The sequence below is a fragment of the Muscardinus avellanarius genome (genome assembly GCF_963383645.1).
Source record: "Muscardinus avellanarius genome assembly, chromosome: 6".
In the NCBI taxonomy this organism is placed as follows: domain Eukaryota; kingdom Metazoa; phylum Chordata; class Mammalia; order Rodentia; family Gliridae; genus Muscardinus; species Muscardinus avellanarius.
The window spans coordinates 1,409,415-1,436,537 of record NC_137791.1 but is presented as its reverse complement, the minus strand read 5'-3'; the positions used below and the strand labels follow the sequence as shown (position 1 = coordinate 1,436,537).

The 27,123-nt window shown below is 48.5% G+C and overlaps 1 protein-coding gene across 1 annotated transcript in view; it reads left to right on the top strand.

Annotated features, from left to right (window-relative positions):
- Nucleotides 1-10,545: 10,545 nt before the first annotated feature.
- The window catches only part of QRFPR (pyroglutamylated RFamide peptide receptor), a gene marked incomplete at both ends in the record, with an annotated part of 34,416 nt that continues 17,838 nt past the window's right edge, over nucleotides 10,546-27,123 (top strand). Inside the window, one exon of the mRNA XM_080697820.1 lies at nucleotides 10,546-10,885. Coding sequence (XP_080553946.1) covers nucleotides 10,546-10,885 — 340 coding nt within the window. The remainder of the gene's footprint in view (nucleotides 10,886-27,123) is intronic.

The window sequence follows — 27,123 nt, the reverse complement described above, 5'->3', positions numbered from 1 at the left end:
ATAGAGAAATACTGACCCCCTGGGATCGGGTCGCCCTAACCAGCACTCATATTTCCTGGACGCTGGTTCAGACTCATAATTAAAAGAGTCGCACCTATCTGGAAGACTGCCCACCCAAGGAAACCCTGGGAGGTACGGGCTGCTCCGATTTATGCTAATCTGTGTGTTTCTTGCCAAATTGTAAAAATGCTGAACATTACACAAGAGAACAAACAAATGGATAAACAAACAAACAAATAAAACCCCGCAAAGCAGCCATCACATTGGATAAGGTACAAACACTAGATGTCATTCTCAGGAAGGACGGATGCGTCTCATTTGCTCTTTGTTATTTCGAAAAGCCAGGGGAGGCTGCTCTGTGGTATCCGAGAGGAACAGGCAAATTATGCTGTGGCCTCTTTAATGCATCACCGCCCCTCGGAAACTTCTAGACATAATGTGGTAATTATCTCTTGGTTTGCAGTGCATTTATGGTCCTAGGAGATGAGGAGCCGCACAGTGGCCATTGTTAACTAGTCTTTGGAAGTATTCCCGGCAAAGCGATGTCTGAAACACTGGACATCTTACTTTCTCTCCTCTGAATGCCAGTGTTTGGACATTTAAGGTAAGCTGGCGAGCCTCTGGTTTGGGTTTCTGTACAAAACTGCATTGGGAGAGAATACTGACTTGGAGATATTGTGAGGGCTTATTTATTTATTTATTGGTGGTACTGGGGTTCCTGGAAACCTTTCTACCGCCGGGCTATACTCCCAGACACCAATTTTTTTAAAATATATTTTTATTTGGAAACGGTCTCTTAAGCCAGTGAGGCTGGCTTCGAACCTGCGTGATGGTCCTGTCCCCACCTCCCAAGTGGGGGGATTACAAGCGTGCGCCACCACGCCCGGCTGGGCTCGCTTATTTAGGAAACATTTATGTGGTTGTGTGGAAGGCATTTCATCGAGTGGTTCACAAATATGAATTTGTTTAATTCTTATAACAGCTGTTCGGCAGCAGGTGCTTTGATGGCCTCTACAGATGGATAACCTGTGCCCGGGTTTCCGCAGTAGATACATGAGAGCCAGGATTCGAGCCCAGGGCTTGTGGATGCAGTCCATGAGATGGACTGTAAGTATGAACCGTGGTGCTTATCACCACACTCAGTATCTATGCGCCACACACGGTTACACAAGGCGGCGAGCTGCCCAGGCCTCTGTCTCACTGGAGAACCGGGAAGTCCTTTCATGAGCGGCCAGAGGACCCTTCCCTGTGCCCGAGCCTGCCCGATGCAACGGCTACGTCTCAATTCACAGTTCCTAACACGTATTAGTCATAGAAACGTTCTCTGCCCTGGCTTCTTGCTCTGGATTTGGTCTTCAAGCAGTATGCAGTCCACCGATTCAGAGAAGGCTGCTCGCGATCCCGGCTGCCTGCCCCTCTGACCGAGCTCCGGGCCGCTCTCTGAGTGGGGCGTTCCGCCTCTGTGCACCCTGGGGCTCTCTGTGGTCTCTCTGCACTCCTTAGATTATGTGCGACATTGGGGGCAGTGCAACTCAGACTCTGAACTGAAAATGGCTTTCGTATACCATGACACGGGCATATTCTGGAAAATATAGCATCTGTAATTATTTTTGTAGCTGCTTCTTAGAGGGCTCTGGGGAGGGGAAGGATGTCTGTTTAAACCATTGGCTACACACAGCCATGGAAATACCAGCCATTATGTGTCCTCATCCTAAATGAGCCACAGAAGCAATAAATATTATAATTAGAGCCATTGCATGATTACACACCATGCTAGAGAGAGCAAACTCGCCCAGCTGCCCTCCCCGCAAGCATCTGCTCAATTGATCCTCCGCTTCGCCCTCCATTGGAATGGGAATCATTTATTGGCTTGCAATATTTTTATGGTCCTATAAGATGAGAACCTGTAAAACATTATAGGTCCAACACTCTCACCTCTGAAATTTAGGCTCCAGAATCGATTCCTTCCAACTGGTCCTGTAGCCGCAGTTTGACAGCTGTCATTACTGGACAGAAGAGGACATTCATGCTTTCTTTATACAATTGTCTATTGCCAGGCGTGGTGGCGCACGCTTGTCATTCCAGTACTTGGGAGGCCGAGACAGGAGATCGCAGGTTTACGGCCAGCCTCAGCAAATTGTGAGGCCCTCGGCAACTTAGTGAGACCCTGTTTCCAAATAAAGAATAAAAAATTAGGGCTGGGGATGTAGCTCAGAGGTTGAGTGCCGCTGGGTTCGGTGCTCAGAATCACACACACAAATAAATAATAAGTGAATAAATAATCTACTTTATTCAACAAAGCCGTCTTTTTCCTTACAGCAGGGGAGTTGTTATTTACATTGCTGATTCTCAAGCCTGATTACCCATGAGTCACGGGGGAGCTTTCACAGTAGCGGATGGCCACGCTCAGGCAAAAGAGGCCGCTCAGTGGCTCAGAGGGTGGGAGGTAGATATGATACCCATTCCCCGACGACTCCAACATGGAGCTGGAATTAGGAGCCACTACATGCTGGGAGATTTCAAAGGTGATAATGCCATTTAATAAGACAGAACAGCAGGAGACACGTGCTAGCTTACTCTTGCTACATACCAGGCAGTGCAGAACAAGAAATCAACTGTTCCCCATTGTTTTAAACTTAATTTGCACTACCAGCACTTTATAAGCATTCTACTGATATGAACCAATTGAATCCTCCCTGTGTCCCTGTGACTCCATTGTTATCTCTGGCTGATGAAAATAGGGACAGCAATGAAGCAGCGTGTTTAAAGTTGCCCAGCGTGTTGTTGTGGGTGGTGTCTGGGGCTCTGCTCCGTGGGCCTGGCTTCTCCCCGGGGGCGTTTTGCCTCTTGCGGTGTTTCAGTGTGTTTTCTTAGCCTGAGCCGTTGCAGCAGGGTGAGGCGGACACTCTGGGGCACTGACCACGACCACGCATCCTGATGGACGCTCTCATGCAGAAACACAGGAAGCATCAAGAGACACCATCCCGGGAAACGCGGCTCTGGTCAGCAGGGCTGGGTCTAAAGCATCCGACGCTGTTTCTCAGGGTTCCCTGTCCCGAATCCACCTCTTTCCCTTCCACCTTGCTAGCAGCTCCCTTTACGCTGTGGCCTTCTCAGTGCCTCTGGCCTGCCCTGCCCCAAGTTTCTGAGTTTGTCCCTTCTGCTTTCTGGCCAACTTGTTTTTGCAGAAACAAACTCCTCCTGGACCTTCCAGAGAGGACTTGCCTTCGTCTGATAGGCGTAGAAGGTGGAGAGGCAGAGTCCTCAGCCCTTGTCCCTGCTCCTTGCAGCCCTCAGGTGCTCTTCAGCTTGGGGCGGCGTGATGTAACCCACTGTAAGTTCAAAACACTGTCAGGCACTTACGTAATACACTTGACTCACCAAAGACCACCAGTTAGCCACTCGGTACACTGTACCGTTTGGTAATTGGTTGTCAGCATCACATGGCTGACTGGGGCCTCGGCTGACTGTGCTGTCCAGTGTCATGAGAGGGGCCAAGGGATTAGTTTTAGCTGGGAAAAGATCAAAATGCTGAATAAAAAGTACAGTTTCTTCTAAATGTTTTGCTTTTTTACTAGTTAAGTCAAAAGATAAAGTAAGCATCCTCGGTCAGGGGCCGTTGCGTGCCATCTCCCTGTGACGGTGGCTGGCGCCCCGAGTGGTGCCCTGAGCCCCGTGGCTGAGTGGCTGCTGCTGGGGGCCCCACAGCATGGGTCCTAGTGAGGGCATCGGGCCCTCCACCGCCGCCGGACCTCCGGCCTCTCCAGCAGTCCGCCTGCTTGTTTCCGCGACTATTCCACATGTTATTTTAAAGAGTTGTGTCTTGTCTTCTCCACCTTTGGCTTCATCCTCAAGCCCCAACGAGGTCCTTGACCTGGTCCCTTCCTGCTCCCTCCGGCCCACTGGGCTCTCCTGCCCAAGCCTCTCATCGCTGCTCCTGGGGCCGCCAGCCCTTTGCTGACCCCGTGCGTATTTCCACAGTGTCACTGACTCCCAAGTGTTGCCCCACGGCCTTCTCTGTCCTGGGGTCCTGGTGTGTTTCTGGTCTTTTTGAGCCTCCTCATCCCAAGGGTCACTTGAGCACGAGGCTTGGCAGCTCTCTCTGCTAGAGCTGGGCTTTGTAATAAATTATTAGTGGTCATGTGGGATTGGGGTCTTTACTGAGCGCTGTCTGCCACGGGCCTGCAGCTGCCTTCCCATCTGTTGCAGGGTAACTGGCATGAACTACTTCAGGTGCTTCTTAGTAAGTCACATAAACCCCACACAGACGCAGGCAACTGCAGGCAGGTGCACAGCATCCCCTAGGGTGTCACTGGGCATCGATCTCCCCATGCACCTGCACCCCATCCTCTCTGCCTTCCTGAGAGCCTCGACCTCCCCTTCCCCCATGGCTGCCTCCTCCTCTCCCTCAACTTCAAGTTGTTGTTGTTGTTATTGTTGTTGTTGTTCTTCCTCTTCCTCCTCCTCCCCCCCTCCTCGTAGTCGTCGTTGTACTCCTCCTCCTCCTCCTCCTCCTCCTCCTCCTCCTCCATCTTCTTCTCCTTCTCCTTCTGTACTGGAGATGAAATCCTGGGGCATTCTACCTCTGAGCTACACCCCCAGACCTATTTTTTATTTTTTATTTTGAAACAGGGTCTCACTGAGTTTCAGAGGGCCTAAGTAGCTGAGGCTGTTCCTGAACCGCGATCCTCCTGTCTCAGCCTCCCGGATACTGGGATGACAAGCGTGCGCCACCACGCCCGGCTGCCTGTCAAGCCCTTTACCCCGTCAGCAACAGTCATCCAGGCTGTGGCTGATTACTAGAGCCACTGGGTCACTTAATTAAAGCAGGGTCTCTGCAGGTGGCAGCAGGCAGCAGAGGCGTTCAAAGCTGCCTACGTGATTCTGATGGGCCTTTAAGCCTGAGAACTTCAGACTTCAGCAAATTCAGGCCTCTGTTCTCTGACATGAAGGTGAACCAGGCTCGGCCTCTCAGGTTAGATTGTCCCCAACTTGTCCTTGAATTCTGCCTCATAGCATAGAGTGTGGCGTGCCTTGGGTGCAGCGTGTGTTTGATGAATAAGTAAATGGATGTTCTGAAATGTTTATGTCTTTCTCCTAAGGCTGGAGGCCAAGGTTCTTGTCTAGAAAATCGAGACAAATGCATCTCCAGTGTGCTCATGTTCTAATTATAAAAGTTTTAGGTTTAAAACTTCTCGGCCCTCCTTAGTTCTTGAAATTTTAAGTGTTTTCCTCATTTGTCTACATACTCACTGTAGGAAAAACACAGAAAACAATTATGATGGAAACAGAGTTTGAAACTGGAACAAGCAAAAATCTGCTCTTACATCACCCAGAAATAAACTGATATAAATTCTTTATTATCCTCTTGTTTATTATCATTTAGTAATCTTTATTGTCCATGGTTTCTTATGTATATGTATTGCTGTATAAATTGAATCATATCTTATTCACTTAAAAGACATTGTGTGAGATCTTAATCTTATTGATATATAACTAGTAGACAAGTCAGCTCAATATTAGAGTGATTAAAATTTAAAAGTAAAATCCCCTGAAAGAACCCTAAGGCCTTTGTAACATTTAGTTATAATATCACATTTATGCTTTCTTAGCAACTGAATACTAAAGTAATATTTGTATTTCAAGGAATGAACCCTAGGGACCGTGAAATAAAGTTACTAATGATATCATGGGTGTGTGTGAGGGTTCAGTACAAGTGGAATCATTTACTGAGGGTTTTGAGTATGAAGCTCATAGCGTTCTTTTGTAATTTTGGTACTTTTATTTGGTGCAGTCTTTTAAGTTTGTGGTTGCTTTGTGCTTTTGACAGAAGAACTCACAACAGCTCAGAGTCTGTCAAGAGCACGTTTTGTTATGGAAGGTGTTAAGCATTTTCTATGTTTTTTCCTTACTTTCCGTACAAAACTGTCCAGTAGGTGCTGCAATCCGCAGGTTGCGATCGGGAAGCCTGAGACTTAGGCGCTGGGACTCGGTAGATCTCCAGTTCACGAGACAGGGCCAGTATCTGGGGGCGACGTGGTACCCTTTGCCTGACCAGAGCGTTTGCTCATTAGCCCAGAAACATTTTTTTTAAATATAGCTATTTTGGAAAAAATTGTTCTTATAAAAAAAATGTGTATTGATCTGCATTTGATCTCCAGCACCACAAAGCAAACAGACAGAGACAGACAGCGTCTGGTGAGCTCTCCGCGCCAGCAGCTGGCTGGAGGGCTCTCAGCTTCACAGTTCATTGCTCCCATTTCTTTCTTGGGGAAATTGGAAATTTACTCAAACCCAGTCTCTAGTTTCCTAGTCTTCATTCTTCTTTTATTTTTTGTTTTTTGCCTTTTTAAAAATTTTGGTTTCTAAAAGATTTTCAGGGATGTCCAATTGGTTAAATCCTCCTGGTGCTTTACAAGCGAGCTGTGGCCCCCTGCACACGGAGGGCAGGGTGGCGTGGCCAGCAGGCCACCCAGCTGTGTCCCGTCAGCTTGACAAGCCCATCGCGGGGGCTACGTGGCACCAACCGGATCATTCGGTTGTCAGCTCCGCTACATTTTTCCTACATGTGCCTCCAGGGCACCCATCTCTTTTCAGAGAGCCGAGCTTACCTCATTCCCATCAATTTAGCGCCTTTGTTTTACGGCTCCCATCCGGAGCCCGACAAACACAGTTGCTACTCGGTTTGTGAGGCGCGGGCGGCTGTGTGCGTGCCGAACTTTCTCCTCCGGGGTCAAATGGTGCGCAGCGGCATGCCTGCCTGCATTGCATCACTCTGGCTCTTCGTTGAAATCATTTCACAGAAGTACAACTTGGGTCAGGCCATCAGCTTGCTTCAAGTTTGCTACTGGGACCGGCCGCACACAGAATACCCACTGCAGTGGGGAACCCCGTCCGTCAAGTATCGCGCCGTTTCTCATACAAAGACCAAGATGGCACATTTCTCCCAGAGGTCAGCGCTAGAAAATGGCTTGCCTCTCCTGGCAGGCCGGGCTGCGCCTCTTCTTTCCCAGGTAATGGATGCACCTCCACCATGCAACACTCTTCTTTCCTCGGGGACCCTGGTTTCCTAGCCGTCAGAGCCGAGCGCTAGGTCTTCCTCACCCAGTTGCTGTAGGGCCTGTGAGCCGGGAGTCACGGGTCTTGCTCTCTCCCTGCTTTCCTCACGCCGCCTCCTCTGCCGATGGACTTGAGAGTCTGACTGCCTGGGATCCCGAGAAGCAAGCTACACGTTTTTAACTGTGTGACTGTGAACAGGGTCTGTAATGATCTCCGCACCTCACTTTTTCATCTATACATCGAGAAAAATAAGAGCATCTATTTCATATGGTTGTCATAAAATCTAAAAAAAAAAAAAACCAGATGAAGGATGATTCAAAAGATACTATACGCTTTTTTTCTTTTTAAAAGATGATGGTAAAACACACCCCTGAGATTTGACCATCTTGACCATTTTAGATGTGAGACGCAGTCGCCCTGCTGTGTAAGTCAATCTACAGAATGCTTTTCATCTTGAAAAACTGACGCTTTGGGACCACACTAAGACACTAGACAACAGACCCAGCCCTGCTCCTCCCTCCCTTGTGACGTTTAGTACATCCAGGCTCCTGTTCTCAGGATTCTTCCACCTGGCAGCGTGTGTTTGGACATCTTCTTTAGGATTGAGTATTATTTCACGGTGCGTACACACTACTGCGTTCTGTTTGGCTACTCATCCCTCATGAACACGGGGGTTGCTGCCCCCTTTTGGCTGCTGCAAAGTATTCACTGTGATATCAAAGGAATGGACTTCCCACTTCAGTCAAAGAAGCTTAATATTACCATCTGGGTGCTAGCACCAGAAAAAAATAGATCAATATTTCTCCTGTAGGTAGAAATGGAAATCTTTAAAAATCATAGCTAGTAAAACTCAGCAATACCAAAAAAGAGAATTAAACAAACAGGGCCAAGAGGAGTTGATTTCAGATACTCAAGGCTGACTCACTATTCAAAAGTCAATCGATGTGATTTATCATATTAATAGGCTGGAGATGAAAGTCAGACTGAGGATGTCTGATCCTATTAACTGGTGAGAAAACACATTTAATAAAATTCAGCATCATTGAGAAAAATCTCAAATAGTTAAGAGTAGAGAAAAACTTCCTCATGTTTTACAAGACCTTCTGTAACTAACATCGTAGTTAACAGTACAGAGGTCTGAATGCTACCCTCACTCCAGGTTTGGGACAAGACTAGGAAGCTGCCCCTCTCCCAGAATTGCTTTTAAAGGTAGCACTGAGTCTCTGGCCATTGCAAAAAGTCAATATAATAGCAAAAGGCATACAGATTAGAACGGAAGATACAGCTGCCCCATCCTCAGATGGCATGATTGTTGATATAGAAAACCTCAAGAAACCTACCCCAAAACCCTCCTAAAATTGAGTTTATCAACACTGTGGGGTTCAAGACTAAACTAAATAAATCATATTTCTAAATAAAGGCTACATGATAAAGGATACATGTAACCCCAAATTACTAATATGCCTTGTACAAAGGTTCAGAAAACTGAAATACTTGTATAAATCTAATAAAAATAGTATAAGACTTATATTCTGAAAACTGAAAATACCATTGAAGAAACCAAATGTCTAAATATATGAGGAGAAATTCTGCTTAGGGATTTGAATACTCACAATAATGTTTCTTGTAGACATAAAAATACTTGCTGTAAATTTTATATGCGTGCACCCTGGTCCTAGAACAGCTATAATGATTTTGAAAAGTAAGAATAAAGTAGAAGAAATCACTACTTGATTTCAAGATTTATTGCCACATATACTTACAGCAATCAAGACTGTGGGTAGAGGTAAACACATAGATCACTGGACAGAATAGAGAGCCGGAGACATAAAATATAAGACCAAAACACTTTTAGAAAAAGACACAAGACAAAATTTTAAGACATAGGGTTTGGAGAAGAGTAACCAATAATATAAAAAAGTGGATACATGTGACAGTCAGAATGAAAAAGTTTGTTCTGTGAAAGAACTTGTTAACAAAGTAACAGCTGACAAACTAGAAAAATATTTGCAAACTGCTTACTTGACAAAGGACTAGTATCTAAATATAAAAAGAACCCACCACTGAACATCAAACGAAACTCAACAATTCCACCAGAAAACGCAGAAAACACACAGGCAGACACTTTGCTGAAGAGGATACAGGATGGCAACTAAGCACCGGGATGCTCAGAATTGCCAGCCCCTGGAGAAATGACAAGAACGAGCCCGGGGCGAGGTCACTGCATCTACTAGAAAGCTGAAAAAATAAAAAACAACCAAAACCCAACACTGAACGTTGGCAAAGATGTGGAAACAGACTCTCTCATGCATTGCTCGTAGACGTGTAAATGTTACAGAGCCCTGGAATACACTTCGGCAATCTCTACACATGCAGTACACACACCGCCATCCCAACAATCACGTTTTCTTCCCTCTATTTTTCATAGAAATGAAAACTATGTCCATACAAAACCCAGCACAAGATTCTTCATAGCAGCATGGGCGTGATGGCCTAAAGTTAGGAACACCCAAAGGCCCTACTTAGGTAACTGGTTAAGTAAACCAGCTACTGTCACCATCCGGGGGGATTTGCAGGCTTTATGCTGAGAGTTTGGAAAAGCCCTCAAGGCTGCACTTATATAACTAACCTTAAGAGCAGGGATGGAGAGGGGTCGTTTACTGCTAGGGACGGAGATGCTGGTGCGTGAGACGTCAACCTGGTCCAAGGAGCAGGTCTATGATGTAGACGACTTTGGTGTCTTGATTTCAGTAGCCGACACTGGAATCTGCTCTTGTGATAATAAACCCCAGAACACACCGTCTCTGGCAAACATGTGGTTCTGCGTTGGGCCATGAATAAAGCATCAGCCGGGCCTGGCGGCGCACGCTGGTCATCCCAGCATTTGGGAGACAGAGGCAGGAGGATTTCAGAATCGAAGGTTCACAGCCAGCCTCAGCCAGCCTCAGCCACTTAGTGAGGCCCTCCGCAATTTAGTGGGCCCTGTTTCAAAATAAAGAATAAAAAAAATAGGGGTGGGGGCGGGTGTAGCTTGGAGGTAGAATTCCGCTGGGCTCAATCCCCAGTACCAGAGTAAATAGATACATAGATAAATACATAAATGAATAAATAAACAGACGTCACCGATGGAATGAGACCTCTCTGCGCTATTTTTACCACGACTTCGCATCTTTTGCGGCCCGCTCTGCTCCCCAAGAGGAGCAGCCTTGAGCCCGGGCAGCTTCAGGCCCAGGCCAGGGGCCCAGGTGCAGGGGGGCGTGTCCTTCGCGCCCGGGGCCGCCCCCTCGCTGCAGCTGCGCGCCGGAGCAGGTGCACAGCTGCGGGAGGGAGGCGGGCGAGGCGGCGGGGCTGGGGGCGGGCAGCGCTGACGCTCGCAGCGCCACGCCTCGGAGGAGAGCCCGGAGAACTTTTCGGAGCGCAGCGCGCAGGCGATGGGCACCCCCTGGCTCCGGGTCTGAGCCCGCGCAGCTCCGCGGGGCGCACGGCATGCAGGCGCTCAACATCACCCCGGAGCGCTTCTCCCGGCTGCTGCGGGACCACAACCTGACCCGCGAGCAGTTCATCGCGCGCTACGGGCTGCGGCCGCTCGTCTACACCCCGGAGCTGCCGGCGCGCGCCAAGCTGGCCTTCGCGCTCACCGGCGCGCTCATCTTCGCCCTGGCCCTGTTTGGCAACGCGCTGGTGGTGTACGTGGTGACCCGCAGCAAGGCCATGCGCACCGTCACCAACATCTTCATCTGCTCCCTGGCCATCAGCGACCTGCTCATCGCCTTCTTTTGCATCCCGGTCACGACGCTCCAGAACATCTCTGACACCTGGCTGGGGGGTGAGTCCCGCCCCCAGGAGGGCGTTTCTGGGACCCCAGAGTCACCCGCTGGAGACCGTGGGGTCGTGGCCTTGGCTGTGGTTTTCTGTTACTTTGTGCTGACCGCTAGGACCTGAGGTCGGGGTGCCAAGAACCCCAGCTCACCTGTCCTATATTTCTAAAACAACCTCATGCACTTTCCTGACTCATTTTTATTTCCATCCGATAAATCCCCTACTCGCCGTGCTCGGGGCCCACCTGCGCTGGCTGGTAGGCCGGTTTGCTGTTGTTGGTACTCTCTGTCCAGCCTGACCTCCCTTTGGAGACCAGGCCGGGCAGGTTTGGAAAGGTCCAGGTGAATTCACTTCTCCTCACGAGTCTCAGCTCTTTTCCATAATTGCCACGGCTTCCCACTCCCTTTCTAAGTTAAAAATGCATTCAAAGCTTTCAAGATAAATATATTTCAAATGACAGTACTATTATTAGACAACCAGAGTTCAAATCGTACCCCGCGTTTCCCCCAGACCCAGACTCGCCGCCCGGCTTCCAGACAGCGTTCTTGGAAGTACCAGCAAATATATGGACTTGCAAACTTTTTTTTTTAAACAGAATATATCTACAGAAAAATATAATGTTTAGACTAGGCCTTGGTAAAAATTGAAGTGTGAGTGTTTCCCTTGAATGGGAGAAGGAGCGCAGGGAACATTCCCTCCTGGTGCAGAGGTGGAATTCTCCACATTAGAAAGGAGGCGGCCACGGGGAGAGAGCCCTGCAGGCACCAGGTGGGAGCGCTGCCGGACGGCTGGAAATAAACTGGCCTTTCCAAAGACACACAGCTAGAGTGTGCCACCCATGGTCCTCCTGGCAGCTGGGCTTTGCCCTGCGCTCATGGGGGAGGCTTTTCTCGTGGCCACATCAAAGCCCTTATGGAGTGGTCGGTCACTGCGCCTCCGAGCTCTGCCATTTCCACCGCTTTGCTGATTGATTCCTTCCCAGCTCTCGGTTGGCATGTCCGATCCCACCTTATGGTCTGGAGCTGGCCTTTGCTTTCTTTGTTGCGTGTTTTCTCCGCCCTGGCGGGGAGTCTCCTGCCATGGCTCAGGATGCCGTGGTCAGGACGCCATGCCCTTGATTCCCTCTCCTGTATTTCTGTATTTCTAAAAGGGCTTCAGCACTGAGTACGTGACATAGTTACCTTGCAGGTGGTGGGACAGCTGTGATAGGTGCATAGATTAGGAACTTCCTTATTTGATTGTGAAACATTTGCATTCGAGCGGTTTAAAGTTGCCTGGGGGGGGGGGCGGCGACTAACTGTACCCAATTAATGGAAAAACCTCGGCTCATCATGAAGGATTTGGTTTCTGAGGAGAAGACGCCAGGCTTACCATTTCTGAGTGTTTGCGAAAGGCAGGTTCGGGAAGCTGTTTGTGGTGCTGGAGGCGCAGTTCCCTCTGTCCGTAAAGGAGAACACAGCTGAGCAAGGTGGGGTCAGCAGACCTGGTTACTACTTTGGCTCTAACCCATGGTAATTCATCATGCTGGGGCCTCAGTTTTTCCATAAACTTCGGGGTTAGAGATGCTTGCAAGTGAAATGAAGCAAATCTTCAGCCCCTAGCTACGCTGAGTCGTGGTCGCCAGAAAGGCCCAGGAGGGTCTTTTCCAGCAAGAGAACACAGTACGTCCTGCCAAGTTTTTCTTAAGCCCCATTTTCCTTCCTTCCTACTTCAGAGAGCACACATAACACGAGGTTCTAAATCTGGGGTAGAGGGAAGGGGTACTATGTCACTTATGTCTTTATAGGGTTAGCATTGAAAATAACATCTCTTAGTAAAAGCACTTTGAAAAAACCGGTCATAACATGAAAGGACATGGTACTAGTTCTTGGGTGTTATATTGAAGGAGACCTATGTCTATCTTGGATCAGATTTATGGAATAAGTAATATTCTACAATCAGGTAAAGAACGCCAGGGTCAAAATTCAGGGGAGAGGAGGGAGTGGAGCTCTGGAGATAGAGTAAAGGAGAAGGCCCTCTGTGCTGTGGTGTGGGGTGCTCATTGTAAAGCTCCCTTGGTAAATGAGCAAAAGCGAGACAGAGCAGGTCACTTGGGGCGGCAGGGTCATTCATCTTTTATTATTTGACGTAGCCCTCTTGCAGATCCAGAAGGCAAAGCATCCCACTGGAATATAAATGGAACGAAGCTCCCCTGGGCTCTCTTGGCCTCAGGGACTAGGAGAAGCCCTTGTGTGAGCCCAGTGGGATTCCACAGCTGGGATCTCTGCCTGGCGCTCCAGGGCTCGGCCAGTCCTGCCTGGTGATGTCAGAGCCCAGAGCTCAGTGGGGAAGATGACCTCAGGCTCCGCACAGGGGCAGATGGGTATGGGGTGCACTCTAGAGCAGGGGTCACTCCCAAGTCTGGAGGAGAGAGGTGAGATGGTGTATTTTAAGAAACATTGTAGGACGTTTCCAGAACATACAGTTTACATGTGGGGAGTGGTAGCCAATGAGTCAGAAAGGTAGGCTGCTGTAACTGGAGAGAAAATATACATTTATGTAAAAACATGACGACTCCCTCTCCAGTCCCTTTCGGGGTTGGGTAGAAAGACAAAACCCTAAGGGTCCCTGGGGCAACAGTGGCCGAGGAAGGCGGCGCCCCTCCTCCTGGGGAGGGAGGGGCTCTGCACGGGTGGGGGCAGTACAGCCGCATCTTTGTTGTAGAGGTCATTGCTTTTTTTTATTCTCCGCAGATAAGCTGGGAATATAGATTTTTATGATGTTGTCATCTAACTCACATTTAAGGAGTGCAGTGCACCCCCATGGCCTTCCTCTGTCAGGTAAAATCACAGCCTTCTAGCTTTGCCCTTTCTGACAGTGGTAGGGTGTGAATGACCGCCCTAACCCTAACCGTCCTCACCGGGGACCCGCGGCTCCACACCTACAGGTCAGACCTGCGTTTTGACAAGACCCTGGGATGACTGACCCGCGTGCAGAGGCATGAGCTGCTCGGGGGGAGGAATGGTCCTGCGTTTCCTGCAGGGCTTTAGGAACTGGCTGCCCAGCTCCAGGCCACCCAGGTACACCTGACCCTTCCGGTCAGTCTCGCCTTTCCAGTCAGCAGCTACAAAACAGGCTTGCAGAAGCAGTGCCCGCCCCGCCCAGCAAGACACTGAGTTTCCTTTAGCATTAATGGCCTTGAGTTATCCATGTGAATGACACTTGGGTGGAAGAGAGACAGCGGCCTGCAGCGCCCTGCGTGGTCCAGCAGGAGGGGAGCCCTACATCCTTCACCCACCTTACCTGGCTGTCCCTGGCCACCCTGTCCCTCCACAGCCCTCCCAGGAGCCTGCAGGAGCCGGGGTCTCTGCCCCTAGCCTGGCCAACAGCACCCAAGGCTGGTGGGTTTTCCTTTAGTCTCTGGGACGACAGTGGAGTGTGTGCTGGCGTTCAGAGTGTCTCCTGGCACCCTCTGTCTCTGCCCCCTCCGAGCGATTCCATCAGCTGCCAGGAGTGAGTTTGGCCTGCCCCCGGGGCCGTTGAATTGCTGCTCTTCATCTACGACTTCTCATTTCCCCCCTATTTACTTATTTATTTATTTTGGAACTGGGGACTGAACCCAGGAGCATTCTATCTCTGAGCTACACCCCCGACCTTTTTTGTTTTGTTTTGTTTTTTTAACTTTTCATTTTGAAGCAGGGTCTTGCTAAGTTGCCGAGGGTCTCGCTGAAGATCTGAAGCCAGCCGCAGACCTGCGGTCTTCCTGCCTCCACCTCGCGCGTACTGGGATCACAGGCTATGCCACTGCGCCAGCGTTTCTCCTTGCTTTTTCTTTTCTTTTTTTTCTTTTCTTTCTTTTTTTTTTTTTTTTTGGCCAGGCCTCTCATTTCTTTGCTGATAATGATTCTGAAGTAAATATCGGGGCATTAGCAGGAGCCACAGCCGTTCGCCTGATCTCAGGGCTGGCTCATTGGCCTCTTCTGTTTGCTCGCGTGTTTGGTCCTTCTGTGCAGGGTCTGAGCCATAACCACGGGCACTCTGGGCCATTCTCAGTTATTCCTTGGTGTCTTCTGTGTGTTGAGAGAGCTGTGTTCTTGAAGCGTAGCTAGCTTGTGGTTAGCTGCAGGAGGAGAGGGCCGTGCTGGAAGAAGAGTCAGGGAACTGGGGGAGCTGCTACTGTCGGGGCCTGCAGTGCACAGGGCAAGTGCTGGGGGGCGGGAAGCAGGCGCCGGGGCTGGGGGCTCAGCCGGGCCGAGCCCAGGAGCGGGGGAGGCCTAGGGGGCACAGGACCTGTGGTGATGGAGGCAGATGACACCGTATGGCTCCGGGCACTGATTCTGAGCATCTCCCCGAAGGAAAGGGGAGGCAGCTCTAATTGCAGGCAGAGTAAGAGGAGGTGGGAGCCTTGGGGTCGGAGCCGGCGCCCTGTGCCTACCTTCTCCCCGTCATGGTGCGGGTCCAGCGGCAGGAGGGGTGGTCTTCCCGGGTGCACAGGGGCTGTCTGCTTGTCCTGCAGTCCTGCTCTTGGTAGTGAATATCAGTTTTTCTAATGGTGGCTGGCAAATTGGGTAAAAAAGCAATTCCACAAAAAGGAGTTCCAAAAATAAGCTAAGTAATGTTCATGCCTCGGAGAGAGGTGCATGTCCACCCATTACTTTTGAAGGGTGCTTGCTCAGGGAAGGAAATGCAGGCAATTAATTTTTTCTGAACTTGGGATGTTATTCCCCTTGGAGCGGCGGTCCTGGGTCTCGGCCAGGAATCACTTGGGGAATTATAAAGGCATGGACGGATGGCCGCATCCCACCCCGGAGATGTTGTTAAATTGGTCTGAGTGGGATCATGGGTATGAGGTTTTCAAAAGTCCCCCAAGTAGAAAGGATTCTGGTTTGCAGGCAAAAGCTGGGAGCCACTGAGGTGGTGTAAACGCAGAAAAGACCGAGATGTGGGTTGTTATGAAGTTGAAAGAAATAATGGGTGAAATGTCTTCAAAGAGCAAAAGCCGTCGCACACACCAGCTCAACACGGCTATGGTGTTGCAGAGTGGGAACGGAGGGCAGTCAGGATTGGAAACCAAGAAGGTTGCTAAGACAGAGTCCAGTGGGGTCTGCTAGGCAGGTATTACCATGGACAGCCTCTCTCGAATCTCTGTGGAAGCCCTTTCTCACTCGGAATGAATTTGGAAAAGAGTCAGAAACAGTAAGATGTACAGAGAAAGACAAGAAGCGCCGTTCTCTTGTCTGGAGCCCCAGGCGAGGCCCGGAGTTATACAACTCTAGTGAAGGCTGGGCACCTCGTGGCCAGCGCCCCCCCCCCCCCCCGGGTTCCTCAGAGCCGCGGGGTCCCCGCGGGCGGATGCAGAGGGAGTGAGACTCTCCCAGGCCTCCTCCAACAGCACCCATCTCTCTTTTTGAAAAATTGGAGCTTTGCAAATGACTTAATATGGGGAAGGAAGGGTTTTACTAGAAGAACTGGGAGGAAAGGGTATGCACAGTGCCCAGCATTAAATACTTAGATGAGATTTTGGAGGTTGAGCGCTAAGAAATTGGGGAATGGGTTAAAAGATAGTTGCTGAATTTTTATTTGGTGGAAAGATGTTAGTTCGGGGACCAGTTCGGAGCAGAGGACTTGAAAGTCATTCAGTTCTATTTTACTATGTGACTAGTGATGCAGACAGGCTACACGGGTTACCCTTTCTGTGACATTTCAGAAATTTACATATAGTGAAATTGATGTAAAATCAGGGGTGCGATGGCTTTCTTTTTTCGATACTGGGGAGGGAACCCAGGGGCATTCTACCTTCAAGCTATACCCCCAGCCCTATTTTTTATTCTTTCTTTTGAAACAGGGTCTCATTGAATTGCAAAGGGCCTCACTAAGTAGCTGAGGCTGTCTGTAAACCACGATCCTCCTGTCTCAGCCTCCTAAAGGCTGGGATTACAAGCGTGCGCCACCATGCCTGGCTGCTGTGTTTTTTATTTTTAAGAAATATAGTAACAGAAATGATGATAACTACTGACAAAGAAGAGTCAAGAAGAAAAGAAGAAAAATATATATATAAGTGTATATGTACACATATCATATATATACTTCTTATATACTTTTCTTCTTGACACGTAGGACGAGCAGTTTAGAACCGCAGTCATGACGGGAACGGATTCAGTGGACAGAACTCCTGAAAAACTTCATCTTCCACTGAAGAGATATAAAAGGAACTCTCTTCTTAATTTGCCTTTTGAGGTCGTAGCTCAGCACGCTCTTTCTTTATTGGTTAGTTGGTTAGGATTCTCCTTTGCAAGCCGAGAAGCCCAACTTTAACTTAAGCAAATTGGGGAGATTTTGCCTCATGAGAAGAACCACCCAGAGTTAAGTAGCACAGCCTGGTTACTTCCTCGGCAGTGATTCACACTCTTTCTTTGTCTAGTTTGACTTCCCTTTATATTTATTTATTTGTTTCAGGACTGGGGATGGAACCCAGGGACATTCTACCTCTGAGCCACACCCTCAGCCCTATTTTTTATCCTTTATTTTGAAACAGGGTCTCATTGAGTTGCGAAGGGCCTCACTAAGTAGTAGCCTAGGCTTTCCTTGAACCGCGATCCTCCTGCCTCAGCCTCCCGAATGCTGGTATTACCAGCATGCACCACCACGCCTGGCTTATTTTTTTGTTTTTATTCCTGTCTCTCCTTTTCCAGGCTCAAAAGGACCCTGGGAGCTGTAGGCTGACATTTTCTTTAAGAGTTCCTATCTCAACCTGAGGTCCATTGATGGATAAACAGATAAATAAAGTGTGGTCTACACAAAGCAAAGTGTCACTCAGCCATTACAAGGAACAAAGTTCTGGTACTTTCTAAACTATAGGTGAAGCTTGAAAACAGTATGCTAAGTGCATAAGCCGGACACACATGGGCAGATGTTATATGAGTCTTGTGCACATGAGCCGCCAAGATCCGTCAAGTCTATAGAGACAGAGAATTCACTCAGTGTTGCCAGGAGATAAGGGGAGGGGAGAATGGGAGAGGTTAACGTTTCTGTTCAAGATTATGGAAAAGTCTTAGGAATAGATAGCCATGATGGATACATAACATGGTGACTATAATTAACACCACTGAATTGTACACTTTAAAAAAGGCTGAAGCCATGCCTGGTTGCATTCATTGTCATCCCAGCATTTGAAAGGCTGAGATAGGAGGATCGTGGTTCACAGCCAGCCTCAGCTACTTAGTGAGGCCCTCTGCAACTCAGTGAGACCGTTTACAAATAAAGAATTAAAAAATAGGGCAGGGGTGTAGCTCAGAGGTAGAATGCCCCTGGGTTCCATCCCCAGTACCATAAAAAAAACATTAAAAAAATTAAAAAGGCTAAAATCGTGGTATGCAGTGGCATACACCCATTGTCCCAGCTACTCTGAAGGCTGAGGCAGGAGGACCACAATTTCCAGGGAACCTCTGCAACTTAGTAGAACCTCACCTGAAAAGTAAATAAACAAGACCAGAGAGTGAAATCAGTTGTGATTGCTTTGCCTAGCATGCACAGAGCTTTGGGTTCTATCCCCAACGATGCAGAAAAAAAATGCTAAACCACTCCTCGTGCATTACAGATATTCAAAATAAAAACAAAACTTCCTCTCTTAGAAGGTGAGACTGGATACTTCCCAGTAGCTTCAGAGAATTCCAGCAGGATTCCAGCCAGCTGGGCCTGACTCTTACCCTTCCTAGGGCCTCAGCCATGTGAGCCGAGGGCGGATGGGGAGGGCTGATGTGTTAGGATTCCCCTGGAGCCCCAGGGCCCGTCCACCATGGCACTTGGTGACCCACACAGCTTCAGGAGCAGGCCAGCAGGTGGGACTTGCTGCTGTCTGACCTGTGTCTTGACAGGATGCCTTAGAGACCCTCCTGGAGCAGGAACCACTTCCAGACGTCTGAGCCCTGTCTCTGGGGTCTGTTTTCCATCGTCTCCTAGCGTGGGCTCCCTTGAGCACTGGGCTCCACCATGTTCCTACTCAGGCTCTGCTGGCCTATGTATCTGCCTGGGGGCCTTTCTGCAGGGGTGGCTCCCAGCAGGGACCTGCTGCCCGCCCGTGCTCTTGGTCTCTTGCCCTTCTGGCCGCCTCTTTCCGTGGGACGAGGGACACGAGGGCAGACACTGTGCTGATCTCGCCTTTTTGTCTGTGTTAGTAATAAACTTTCTAAAAGTGTGGGCTCGCCCGGCGCTCTAGTGCCGCACAAGTGTGACAAGCCAGCTGGCTGGTGACACCTGTGGCCCTGTCAGCCCCCAAGCGCCTTGGGGATTCTTGACTGCTAGAGAAGATGTTTTCTGAAGGAGGGGACATGGGCAGACAGTGTGACCAGCTCTGTCTAAGTGACTGGGTTCAACCCAGCCCCAAACCTGCTCCCTGGGTGCTGATGAAGGTTGTATATGCCCTCACGGCTTCCCTCTCCTGCCTGGTACAGGGCGCTGCGGTCTTGCTCTAAGAAAAATTGGTACAAAGCTATACTTAGCTTTTATGTATGAGAACAAGGGATTCCTAATGACGACATTCTTCCTCCTCCTCCTCCTCCTCCTCCTCCTCCTCCTCTTCCTCCTCCTCCTCCTCCTCCTCCTCCTCCTCCTCCTCCTCCTCCTCTTTCTTTGATGGAAGCCAGGGGTATTCTACCTCTAAGCTACAACCCCAGACTAACCGATCAATCTATCGATCTATCTTTGTGTTACTGGGGATGGAACCCAGGGGCATTCTACCTCCAAGCTACACCCCCTGCTGTATTTTTTTTTTAATTTTTATTTTGAAACAGGGCCTCACTGAGTTGCAAAGGGCCTCACTAAGTAGCTGAGGCTGGCCACGAACCTGGGTTCCTCCTGTCATAGCCTCCCAAGTACTGGGATTACAAGTGTGTGCCACCACGCCCGGCTCCTAAAGATTATTTCTGAAGTCAACAAGTAAGTACTTTTTTTTTTCACCTGTCTTTGCAAAACTAAGACTAAATTACATTCATTCTTCTTGTGAGGAGTTTCTGAGAAATTTGCCCTTATGACAAGGAGATGGTATTAAGGGTAATAGGAATCTTAAGTGACAGCATGTTCCCACATCGTGGGAGAGAGAGAAGAAGGAAGACGGCATGGTGCAGTAAAAATAAATGTGTACCGTGGACTAAAGGGGCTCGGATTCTCATCCTGTCCACGAGTGTCACAGGATTAAGGCCGTGTGATAAGTCACACGGCCTGGCAGTAAGTCAGCCCTGGTAGAAAACCAAGCAGAATCATGTTTACATCACAGAATCAAGTTTAGTGTTGCCCCAAGTGTTGAGGCCACAGCAGAAATGATGACGGAGAAGTATGCTTTATAGCACACTGCTTTTAATAAAAATATAGAGATGCTTGTCCAGTTTTAAGATTTCCAGTTGATGTCAGTATGAGGCATATAAAATCTCACTTGACGACCCTTTCCATGCATATAGGAGGAGAGGAATATTTCTTCCATGTTGCTTTCCCTTGTGGATTGTGATGTATCTAGTGTCTGCCCAGGGCACAAGCTGTTGGATCACGCGTTGGATGGGGAGCCAGCTCCGTCACTCTCCTCCTGACGGTCCTCGCACTCCTCGGCGTGGCCTCCCCTGCTCCGCCCCTCGTGGTGGTTCTCCCTGCAGCTCCCCCTTCACACTCCACGCTGAGGGTTGGATACAGGATGTCCCTCGGCAAAGCTCACCTATGGGTAACGCAACCCATGCGTGAGCAATTGAACCAGGCCTCTAGCTCGTCGGTGATACACCACTGAATGGCCTCACTGGGTGATAACCCACCGAGTCGGGCAGAGGATGGCTGACGGGAGTAGGCCCCTGGGGGTGTGGCTTTGGGGGCGAGCTCTGTTCCTGGCCACTCCCCCTCTCTCTTTCTCTCTCCGCTTTCCTGCTGACTATGAGATGAGTTGCTTTTTTTCTTCCACCAATGATGCCGCCATAATGTCAGTCTTGAACCCGGTCGACTCTGGACTGTACCTCTGAAACCCCAAGCCCAATGAACTTTACCTCTTCTAGGTTGTTCCTGTCAGGAATTTTGATCTCAGTGATGGAAAGATGGATAAACACGTAGATGTACAGGACAAATTTCTGTAAGAAAACGAACAGTGCCCTTTTTCTCAGAAACATTCGTGAAAATGGGCTCTTGCTAGCTGAGTGTCCTGGGCCGCACCCACCAGCCTGCCACACGTGGACCCGGGCACACAGTCACCAACTCCAGGTGATTCTGGTGTAGACGCATTTGCCTAGCCATTCCTCAGATGACACCACATGCTTGGTTCTTAACTTTCTTATTTACTATAATATCTAAAAACGGCTGGGCGTGGTGCTGCACGCTTGTAATCCCAGCATTCGGGAGGCTGAGACAGGAGGATCGCAGGTTTGCAGACAGCCTCAGCTGCTTAGTGAGGCCCTTTGCAACTCAGTGAGACCCTGTTTAAAAATAAAGAATAAAAAATAGGGCAGGAGGTGTAGCTCAGAGGTAGAATGCCCCTGAATTCCATCTCTGGTACCACACACACATACACACACGCACAAAAAAAAAAACCACACAATAAAGGATTTACTTTTATAAGCAGAAATTTCGCTGGTTCAAAACTTAATTTAAGTATCAGTTGGAACCTCGTTCAAGCAGTGATTACCTCTGTGGGTTCTGGGCAAAAAACACTGGTAATATATCTTAAGAATAGTTTGAGAACTTCTTTGAGGGTAGATTGACAAAGTGTTGGAAATGGGCCCTGCCTGCTGCTTAAAGCAAATTAAGTCAGGACTTGATAAAAACACAACTCTGAGTAAGATATAGATTCTGTTAAAAAAATTTATATTACTTATAAGCACAGTCATTAGATGGAATGTGTTTGCAAGATCCTAAAACAGCTGGTTAATTCAGTGAACACTATTCAAAATTCAGTATGGTTCCAGTTCCCGTTTCAGTACTGAGGGAGTAACCCACTTGAACTTTATGACTCTCTAATTCTGGTCTCCTCCGCTAGAATGTAAACTCTATGAAGTCAAAGATTGTCTGTTTTCTTCTTATTTATTTGTGGATTGAACCCAGGGACATTCTACTTCAGAGCTACACTCCCAGCTTATTTTATATTCTTTACTTTGAAACAAGGTCTGACTAAGTTGCAAAGGCCTCATTAAGTAGCTGAGGCTGGCCGTGAACTTGCGATCCTCTTGTCTCAGCCTCCTAATGCTGGAATAACAAGCCTGTACCACCACAGCCAGCACAGACGGTCTGTTTTGTCTATCCAATACTTAGTTTCTTGCTTAAGCACACAGAAAGTTCTTAGTAGTATATAGCAGATTCTCAAAAAGGATTTTATTTTTGAGCCAGGGGTGGTGGTACATACCTGTAATCCCAGTATTTGGAAGGTTGATATCATGAGACTGGAGGATCTCAGGCTCATCAAATTAGTAAGAATCTCAGCAACTTAGTGAGACCCTCTTTCAAAATATAAAGTAAAAAAAGGGTGGGGCTATTGCTTGGAGGTGGAATGTCTCTGGGTTCAATCCCCCGTACTCACAAGAAAAAGATATCTTTGAATGTATCAATGAGTATCATCTTGGCATTGTAATAAGGAATAAGTTCTGTTTTGGAGGTGGGTATACAGAAGAGTGAAATTGTGTCTGTTTCTGTGTATATTGTATTTGTGTTTTCTGGAGGTTGCAAAGAACAAAGATTTGATTTACCTCCAATAACTAGGGTCGTGGCAGGGCTAATCTGTATCAGTAATGGAGAGGGATAACACACATTTTGGAGTGAAGGAAAGTAACAGGTAGGTGTGGCAGCTGACTTGGGGGGGGGCTGGGGCTCTGGCCGGGGAGCTTCTCTGTCTCCCGGCCCAGCTGTGAGCGGGCTCTTCCGCCGCACAGGCTCAGAGGCTTCCTAGCTTTCTCTCCTCTGTGGCGTCCACGGCTTGGCTTTGTTCTGTGACCTGCACCCGCTTCTCCTCACTTTTGGGAGGCCGAATAAGGCCGACAGCTGCAGGTGAGCCAGCTAAGGCGCGGCGTCCAGTCACGCTCCCAGAACCCACTGCGTCCTCATCCCTCTCGAGGGACGTAAAAGGCTCTGAGGTCCGTACTCACCAAAACGCTTCTTGAACTGCTCTGCCAAGCCTTGCGCTCACACTCGTAGCATCCCCACGCCCCACTCTCACCGCACAGGGCTCCTGTGTCCCTGCAGGCCACCCCGGCTGCAGACGCCAGCTCACGGCCCGGCCAAGCTCCCGGCTCACCACAGCGGCCACCCCTCCCCGGGCACGGGGGAGCGAGGCCAGCCCCACCTGATGGATTCCAGAGGGTCCAGTCTGCCCTCTGCTCTGGGGCAGGCCTCTCTCTGACACTGTGGACATTCCTTCTGTCTTTCCTTGATCCTTCTCATGGAATATTCTCTCTCTCCCTCTCCTTCTCCCTCTCCCTCTCCCTTACCTTCTCCCTCTCATGACAATACCCCATCACGATCTCCACTACCAGCCCCTTCCTTCTTGAGAAATGGCCCGTGGAGGAAAACATGGCCCAGCATTTCCTTTAGCTGTGGAGCGCAGGTTGCCGCAGAGACAGAGACCGGGAGAACCATCCATTGCGACCTTTTGTGCTGTGAAGAGGATGAGCCTCTGGGCTTCCTACTGTCTCGTCTGTGCGCTTTGGTCTGTTTCTTGGCTTTGCGTCCTGTCCTTTTTGACTCAGCTTCCTCTGGGTCCTCACTCTTCTTTTTTGTTCCTAGTCCAGACAGAAGGAGTCTAGTTGTCCCAGCTGGGGTCCAGGATGGTCCGAGTGGATCACACGTGCTAGGAGGGTGCCGAGTGCCTCCTTCTCTGGGAAATCCCTGGAGGCTGCAGAATATTCTAGGCTTGCCTGGAGATGAGAGTGGTAAATTGGTTATTTTGATTTTTATATTTATCGATATAATTCTTGAGTTATTGGAAGAACAGTTTCTGTAATATAGTCACAAATTTATTTCAATAAGCAAAGGCATTTTATAGTTGAGCATAGTGGCGAATGCCTGTAATCTCAATACTTGGGAGGCTGAGACGGGAGAATGACCAGTTCAAGGACAGCCTCGGTAACTTAGCATGATGTTCGGAAACCTAGTAAGACCCTGTTTAAAAAAAAAAAAATTCAAGGCTAGAGGCATAGCTTGGAGGTAGAATACCCTTGGGTTCAATTCTTAGTACCACAAAAACAAAAACAAGGCATTTTATGTCAGATAAGTGTGGTTATTTATTTATTTATTTTTGTGGTACTGGGGGTGGAACCCAGGGGCTTTTCTATTTCTGGGCTATATTCTCAGATCTATTTTATATGGAAACAGGGTCCCATTAAGTTGCCGAGAGCCTCACTAAATAGCTGAGGCTGGCTTTGAACCTGTGAGATCCTCCTGGCTCAGCCTCCCAAGTGCTGGGATTACAAGCGTGGATTCCCTGGGCTGGGGATATGGCTCAGAAGTAGAGCACTTGTTTTGCATGCATCAGGCCCTGGGCTCCATCCCCAGCACCATCAACCAATCAATAAGATAAAAGAAGTCGGATTTTCTTTCATTTAAAACAGGGTCTCACTGAGTTGCAAAGGGCCTCACTAAGTAGCTGAGGCTGGCCGTGAACCACGATCCTGCTGTCTCAGCCTCCTAATTACTGGGATGACAAGCGTGCACCACCAGGCCTGGCTAGCAGATTTCCCTTTTTTTTTTTTTTTTTTTTTTGGTGGTACTGGGGTTCCTGGAAGCCCTTCTACCTCCGGACTACACTCCCACGGGCTACACTCCCAGACCTATTTTTTAACTTTATGTGGAAACAGGGTCTCTTAATCCAGCGAGGCTGGCTCCGAAACCAGCGCGATTCTCCTGTCTCTGCCTTCCAAGCGCGGGGATTACAAGCATGGGCCACCACGCCCGGCGCAGATTTCCCTTTTAAAGGGCCTTTCTCCTGTGTAGATTAATTTTCTTTTGCTTGCGGATGCCCAGTTGCCCCGACACATTTGGTGACAGAGATGCTTTGCTCCGGGCTTAGCTTCGCTGTGTGCGACAGCATGTGGGGCGGTATTTCTGTGGCTCCTGGGCTCCCGTCCTGTTCCCCTGGTCTGCCTGCCGTTCTTTTCCCTCTACCACGCGGCGCCGATCGCTGTGGTGCTAGGAGGAGTCTCGAGCGGGCTCGGGTGGGTGCTCCCACTTGATTTTCCCTTCAATACGGTGCTGTCCCTCCATCGGGCAAGAACCGGTCTCTTGATACCCACAAAGTCCCTTCAAGTACCCAGGTCTTTGTCCTGCACCAAACATGGCAGAGACAGACTTGCTTTGTAGTTTGAGTGGCTCTGTAAGTATTTCCATTCACTGTTTTTTGTCTCTTCTCGGATGAAGATGGAAAGCAAAATAATAATAATAATAATAATAATAATAATAATAATAATAATAATAATAATAAAGTTTTAGAAAAGAAAAAGAACAGAAAAGCCGACACTGACAGTTTTCCATTATTGTTAGGAATTCTTGGCTGGCAGATGTTGCTGACATATGCGAGCTGCCTACAGAGAGGGGGGTTTGGTTTGATGTCTTTGTTTAGAAACAGGAAAGGGGCTGCGGGCGTGGCTCAAGGTGAAACACCTACCTAGCCTGTTCTATATCCCAGCATGGGGGAGAACTGCAGAAACTTGCCAACAGAAAAATTATTATTGGTAGACTTCTGGGCCACAATTGTACACCAAGGTTTTTGAGTCCCCTGACTCTTATGTATGTTCTCAACACGTTGGGGAGGGATTAGCAATTTAGAGTATTATAAAATATTACAATGATTACTTTCTGTTCTCCTCCATTGGCACTGGGGGTAAAACCCGGGGCCTTTCTCATGCCAGCCAGTGCTCTACCACTGAGCTCAACCTCCCAGGCACAATTATTTGTCTTTTAAAAAAGTTTCTGATATAGAGGCAATTGGATAGCGGCTGTTGGGAGCAACTTGTTTAAGAGAATACAGCCCTGGCTCCTCGCCGTCAGGTGTGGGAGGCCCAGGAACGCGGCGGGAGGCAGAGGCCGCTCCTTGGATCAGGCAGCGTGGCCTCCAGTCGTGAGTCCAGTGGCCACGGCACCAACGTCTCGCGGCCTTGTTGCCATGGTGACAACATCCTTGAGTCAGGAAATGATGTTCCCTACAAGCAAGATGGAAAGTCTCCGATCTATTGTACTTTTTATTTTTCATGCTATGCAAAGTCTGGTCCATGGACCAGTGACTGCAGCTTGATCCACTACGCCCTTCCCTGGCAAATAGATGGCTGCTGCATATTCCTGTACCGCTCCCTGCTTACCTGGGAGGCCGCCCAGGCAGGCAGTCGTTTGAGAAACCCAGTAGCCTGCTGTCTAAAGCTTCCTAATTAGAATGCACACTCGGAACCCCAGTTACTGTGGAGGCTGAGATCAGAGGGTCGCAGGTTTGAAGACAACCCTCGTAAAATAGAGCTCGGAGGGTAGCTCAGGGGAAGGTCTAATGCCCCAGGGTTCTGTTCACAGTATTACAAAAAGAAAGAAGTGTAAAATGTAAAAAAAAAAAAAAAAAAAAAAAAAAAAAAAAGGTAGAGACCAGAAACTGTTGCAACAGCCAGAGAAAATTACAGTGATTGTTCAGTGTATTACATTTGGTGTATTTAGTTTTTTCCTTACAGGCGTTTTTAGCAAAATAGAAACCTTTTAGTCTCTGTTTGTGCAGAGACATAGCCCACTTGTTTCTTGATGGATTCCAGCGAGCTTGCTGTTGCATTTTTAAACATCCTTCCAAAAGTGAGCATTTATATTCTATCGATACACTTCATCCAGCCATTCTGCTGCTTTGACATTAGTTTATACTCATTTGGAGTCGTTATTTCTGTGGCAAGCAGCTGAATGCATAAATCACATACTGTCTTTAACATTGTATTAAGGACTTGTGAGGAAGGCCGCGTGTGATGGAGTCAACGGCTCATGGCCGGATGACCCCACTTAGGTGATGCTGTCTAATGCTCGTCTGACTTTCTCCATTTCTTAGCCTGTATCCAAAAGAACTGACTCATTATTACTTTACAGTGGCTTACCTTAGCATTCTAGACACCATGAAACCCATCATCTCTGGCTTCTGCAGTATCGCTCTAATGTTTAACCTGGGCTCATTTTAACGTTAAGATTTGAAAAGTCTAGTTTTTTTGTTATTAGTGAAAAGTAAAAATGTAACTCTATTTTTTTTTCTAAAGTAGCATTCGTGGCTATTATAGCAATGAAAATTAGAGGAAAAATAGC